Source organism: Ailuropoda melanoleuca, chromosome 8 (genome assembly GCF_002007445.2).
Source record: "Ailuropoda melanoleuca isolate Jingjing chromosome 8, ASM200744v2, whole genome shotgun sequence".
Classification (NCBI taxonomy): Eukaryota; Metazoa; Chordata; class Mammalia; order Carnivora; family Ursidae; genus Ailuropoda; species Ailuropoda melanoleuca.
The window spans coordinates 58493248-58499247 of record NC_048225.1 but is presented as its reverse complement, the minus strand read 5'-3'; the positions used below and the strand labels follow the sequence as shown (position 1 = coordinate 58499247).

General features: G+C 41.0%; 2 protein-coding genes across 1 annotated transcript in view; both read left to right on the top strand.

The window, feature by feature from the left end:
* Positions 1–781, top strand: part of LOC100482277 (olfactory receptor 52L1) — a gene marked incomplete at its 5' end in the record, with an annotated part of 6729 nt that extends 5948 nt beyond the window's left edge. Inside the window, one exon of the mRNA XM_034665605.1 lies at positions 3–781. Coding sequence (XP_034521496.1) covers positions 3–781 — 779 coding nt within the window. The remainder of the gene's footprint in view (positions 1–2) is intronic.
* Positions 1–6000, top strand: part of LOC109490533 (olfactory receptor 56A4-like) — a 195089-nt gene that overhangs the window by 144173 nt on the left and 44916 nt on the right.

Genomic DNA, 6000 nt, shown 5'->3' with positions numbered 1-6000 from the left:
CGCCTCCTTGCACCAGCCTATGTACCTCTTTCTGGCCATGCTGTCTGGCATTGACCTGGTGCTGGCCTCTTCCACTGCGCCCAAAACCCTTGCGGTGCTCCTGCTTCATGGCCATGAGATTGGGTACGCTGTCTGCCTGATCCAGATGTTCTTTATCCATGCGTTCTCTTCCATGGAGTCGGGTGTGCTTGTGGCCATGGCTCTGGATCGCTATGTAGCCATTTGTCACCCTCTGCACCATTCTACCATCTTGCATCCGGGGATCATAGGGTGCATTGGGATGGCAGTGCTGGTGCGGGGGTTGGTCCTCCTCCTCCCCTTCCCTATCCTGTTGCAGAGACTCATCTTCTGCCAGGCCACCATCATAGGCCATGCCTACTGTGAACATATGGCTGTGGTAAAACTTGCCTGCTCAGAAACCACAGTGAACCGAGCTTACGGGTTGGCAGTGGCCCTGCTTGTGGTTGGGCTTGATGTCGTGGCCATTGGTATTTCCTATGCCCTCATCCTCCAGACCGTGCTGAAGGTACCTGGGGGTGAGGCCCGACTTAAGGCCTTTAGCACATGTGGGTCTCATATTTGTGTCATCCTGATCTTCTATGTTCCTGGAATATTCTCCTTCCTCACTCATCGGTTTGGCCACCATGTACCCCATCACGTCCATGTTCTTCTGGCCACACTGTACCTCCTTGTGCCACCAGCACTCAATCCTCTTGTCTATGGGGTGAAGACTCGGCAGGTCCACCAGCGAGTACTTAGGGTTTTCTCCACTAAAGGATAGATCTGAACACATCCCAGTTATTTTCTTCTGAGTCTCCTGCTAAAGGTATTGCCAGGAGCCCCTGGCTGATCTAGGCTATGTGGTTAGAGACTATTCCACAGTGAGGAATCCTTCTAGTCCTATTAGTCTTATGGCAAAGAACACCTCTGGACATTTGGCTCCATCACTAATTTGATTACCTGGATAACTGGAGTTATGATTATTTTGCTATGCTTTCTTTTGCTTATGATCCCAACATTCCTCTATTCCTGTATTGAGGGGACTTGAGGACTGGAGAAAAGATATAGCATTGGATATGCCATTTTTTTCTGGCTTCGCCTAATGACTGTACAACATCATCTGGTAAGGAAATGGGAAGTCCCAACCTTTGCTTGGTTTTGGTTTTGGACTGTCTTCACACTCTTGAAGTTAGTGCTATGAGCTCTAGGTCACTCAGCTTCTGTGTAGCAACAGAGTCTCTCTTAGCATTTCATACTGCCAATATGTTAGAAAACACTTCTTGTTACAATATGACTGTTAGTCATGTATTTAAATTAACTTAATTGGTGAGACACTATAATAGGTTCTTAGAAAAATTAGATACAAAAACTATTTTCAAGGAAGAAATGTATATTGCAGAGTGGATTTCTTTTTAAAAAGGTCTGTTTGCATTTTTAATTTATTCATATTTTTATTAGGATAAAGAAGGAATAAGACCAGTTTTGAATATTGTATGTTTTATAAGTCTTAATTTAACAAAGCAAAACACCCAGGTAATTATTATGTAATAACTATAAAATGTGCTCGAGTCTGATACTGGTAAACACAGCTTTATGCATATATGTAGAAGTAGTTTTGACACTAAGAATAATTTCTCTTTCTGAAATGCAGATATGGAATTATATCAATTAGATGCTCCCCACCCTCATTTCTAGTAATAGGAACTGGGTAAAGCTTACAAGAGGATTGTCATAATTGGTATACTGCTTCCTGTTTGTTGGATGTTGCCCTAAAATCTGGCTTAACTCTTTTCTGTTCCTAAGTAGTAACACATTTTCTTCAGTTCTGGAAGATACCAAGTCATTGCTGCAGTGTGATAGGGTGCTCTCGTGTTGAGAGAGTCCTATCTTGGGATAACATAGTGGTTGAAAGGGGGGAATGGATGGGTTAGTGTTTCAGTTTCTTCTTTCTTGGTAAATTTTAGTCCTAATAGTTTTCAGGTACTGAGATGGAGTATGACGTGTTCAGTTTGGTTGGCACACATGGGTTAATTAGGGAGGAGTCACATGAGTTCTTATTGCAGGAGCAATTACAGGTTCTCATCACCTTGGTTGTAGGCCTAGGACTTGAACTCTGGTGAGTTGTCCTGGGGAATCCCAGGCTGTGGTGTATGTTGTATCACATCCACGGGAAAACTGTCTTGGCCCTAGAGGTACTTAGGTTAGGGAGGTTATTCAAAGTAGTGGTTTGTTCTCTCCTTCCATTGACACCACTTGCTGGTGTGGGTATGATGTGGAATCTGAAGAGCTTCCTTGGATCACAAGTTGGAAACGTGTGCCGAAGCTGGTAGAGCAACACTGTAGAAGAGCCCGTGTCCCTGACGCCGTCTGGGCCACCAACCCTGACTTAAACCTGGGACAGAAGCTCGTATCTGGGCTAAGCCACTATGTTTGGGGGAAGCTTTTTGCAGCTGACTAACCTATAGCCTAAGCTGTAGATGTTTTTCATCTCAGATCATCCAAGTGGGATATGTCTTCTGCCTGAAGGATATCTTTTAGAATTTCCTTTTGAAAAGGTTCTCAGTTCTTGTTTGTTTATTTTATTCTCATTCAAATTTACTGCCAGAAAATGTTTATATCATTTTCTTTCTGTTTCATTTTCTACTGTGGCTATCGTATATCTCCATAAATCCCGTTTCATTCTTAGCAGTGTTTATTTGTGCCTTTCCTGATTTCCTTGCTTATTCATGTTAAACATTTATCAATAGTATGAAAATATTTAAATGTTTAAACTTACAGCCATTTAACTTAATGTTAGTGCTGGCTTTTTGGCTTTAACTTTTCTTGTCACATTTTGAGCAGAGAGGACTGTACTGAACCAGCTGCTCTGGCAATACAAGAACAATTCCCTCATCAATTCACTAAAAGATTGCTTTCAATTTCTTCTCTCAGTTCTAATGATTCTAAATTGGATTATTTCCTGAATCTCTCTTTTTTAAATAATTTTTATTATGTTTTGTTAGTCACCATACAGTATATCCTTAGTTATTGATGTAGTGTTCCATGATTCATTATTTGTGTATAGCACCCAGTGCACCATGCAATATGTGCCCTCCTTACTACCCATCACCAGCCTATCGCTGTCTCCCACCCCCTCTCCTCTGAAGCCCTCAGTTTGTTTCCCAGAGTCCATAGTCTCTCATGGTTCGTTCCCCCTTCTGTTTACCCCCCTTCATTCTTCCCTTCCTTCTCCTACTGATCTTCCTGCTATTTCTTATGCTCCATAAATGAGTGAAACCATATGATAATTGTCTTTCTTTTTTTTTTCATTTATTTATTTTTTATTATATTATGTTAATCACCATACAGTACATCCCCGGATTCCGATGTAAAGTTTGATGCTTCATTAGTTGCGTATAACACCCAGTGCACCATGCAATACATGCCCTCCTTACTACCCATCACCAGTCTATCCCATTCCCCCACCCCCTCCCCTCTGAAGTCTTCAGTTTGTTTCTCATAGTCCATAGTCTCTCATGTTTCATTCCCCCTTCTGATTACCCCCCTTTTCTTTATCCCTTTCTTCCCCTACCGATCCTCCTAGTTCTTATGTTCCATAGATGAGAGAAATCATATGATAATTGTCTTTCTCTGCTTGACTTATTTCACTTAGCATTATCTCCTCCAGTGCCGTCCATGTTGCAGCAAATGTTGAGAATTCGTTCTTTCTGATAGCTGAGTAATATTCCATTGTATATATGGACCACAGCTTCTTAATCCAGTCATCTGTTGAAGGGCATCTCGGCTCCTTCCATGATTTGGCTATTGTGGACAATGCAGCTATGAACATTGGGGTGCATATGGCCCTTCTCTTTACTACGTCTGTATCTTTGGGGTAAACACCCAGTAGTGCAATGGCTGGGTCATAGGGTAGTTCAATTTTTAACTTTTTAAGGGACCTCCACACTGTTTTCCAGAGTGGCTGTACCAACTTGCATTCCCACCAACAATGTAGGAGGGATCCCCTTTCTCCACATCCTCTCCAACAATTGTTGTTTCTTGCCTTGTCTATCTTTGCCATTCTAACTGGCGTAAGGTGGTATCTCAGTGTGGTTTTGATTTGAATTTCCCTGATGGCTAATGATTTTGAACATTTTTTCATGTGTCTGTTAGCCATTTGTATGTCTTCATTGGAAAAGTGTCTGTTCATATCTTCTGCCCATTTTATGATTTGTTTATTTGTTTCTCGTGTATTGAGTTTGAGAAGTTCTTTGTAGATCTTGGATACCAGTCCTTTATCTGTGGTGTCCTTTGCAAATATATTCTCCCATTCCGTGGGCTGTCTCTTAGTTTTTTTGACTGTTTCCTTGGCTGTGCAGAAGCTCTTTATCCTGATAAAGTCCCATAAGTTCATTTTATCTTTTATTTCTCTTGCCTTTGGAGATGTGTCGTGAAAAAGGTTGCTCTGGCCGATGTCATAGAAGTTGTTGCCTATGTTCTCCTCTAGAATTTTGATGGATTCCTGTCTCACATTGAGGTCTTTCATCCATTTGGAGTTTATTTTTGTGTATGGTGTGAGAGAGTGGTCAAGTTTCATTCTTTTGCATGTAGCTGTCCAATTTTCCCAGCACCATTTATTGAAGAGACTGTCTTTTTTCCACCGGATGTTTTTTCCTGCTTTATCAAAGATTAGTTGCCCAAAGAGCCGAGGGTCCATTTCTGGGTTCTCTATTCTGTTCCATTGGTCGATGTGTCTGTTTTTGTGCCAGTACCATGCTGTCTTTGTGATCACAGCTTTGTAGTACAGCTCGAAATCCGGCATTGTGATGCCCCCAGCTTTGTTTTTCCTTTTCAACAGTTCCTTGGAGATTCGGGGCCTTTTCTGGTTCCATACAAATTTAAGGACTATTTGTTCCAGTTCTTTGAAAAATGTCCTCGGTATTTTGATCGGGATAGCATTGAAAGTGTAGATTGCTCTGGGTAGTATGGACATTTTAACTATGTTAATTCTTCCAATCCATGAGCATGGAATATTTTTCCATCTTTTTATGTCTTCCTCAATATCTTTCAAAAGTGATCTATAGTTTCTAGCATATAGGTCCTTTACGTCTCTGGTTAAGTTAATTCCAAGGTAACGCATGGTTTTTGGTGTTATTGTAAATGGGATGGATTCCCTAATTTCTCTTTCTTCAGTCTCGTTATTCGTGTATAGAAATGCAACTGATTTCTGGGCATTGATTTTGTATCCTGCCACCTTACTGAATTGTTCTATAACTTCTAATAGTTTGGGAGTGGATTCCTTTGGGTTTTCCATATAGAGTATCATGTCATCTGCAAAGAGAGACAGTTTGACTTCTTCTTTGCCGATTTGGATACCTTTGATCCCTTTTTGTCTTCTGATTGCTGTTGCAAGGACTTCTAGTACTATGTTGAATAATAGTGGCGAGAGTGGGCATCCTTGTCGTGTTCCTGATCTTAAGGGAAAGGCTTCCAGCTTTTCCCCATTGAGAATAATGCTTGCAGTAGGCTTTTCATAGATGGCTTTTATGAGATTGAGAAATGTACCCTCTATTCCTACACTCTGAAGGGTTTTAATCAGGAAAGGATGCTGTATTTTGTCAAATGCTTTTTCTGCATCAATTGAGAGGATCATATGGTTCTTGAGTCTTTTCTTGTTGATATGATGTATCACATTGATTGATTTGCGAGTGTTGAACCATGCTTGCATCCCAGGTATGAATCCCACTTGGTCATGATGGATAATCCTTTTAATGTACTGTTGGATTCTATTAGCAAGGATCTTGTTGAGGATTTTGGCATCCATATTCATTAGAGAAATCGGTCTGTAATTCTCCTTTTTGAGGGGGTCTTTGCCTGGTTTGGGGATCAAGGTAATATTAGCCTCATAGAATGAGTTTGGTAGCTTTCCTTCTGTTTCTATTTTTTGAAATAGCTTTAGGAGAATAGGTATTATTTCTTCTTTGAATGTTTGGTAGAATTCCCCAGGAAAACCGTCTGGGC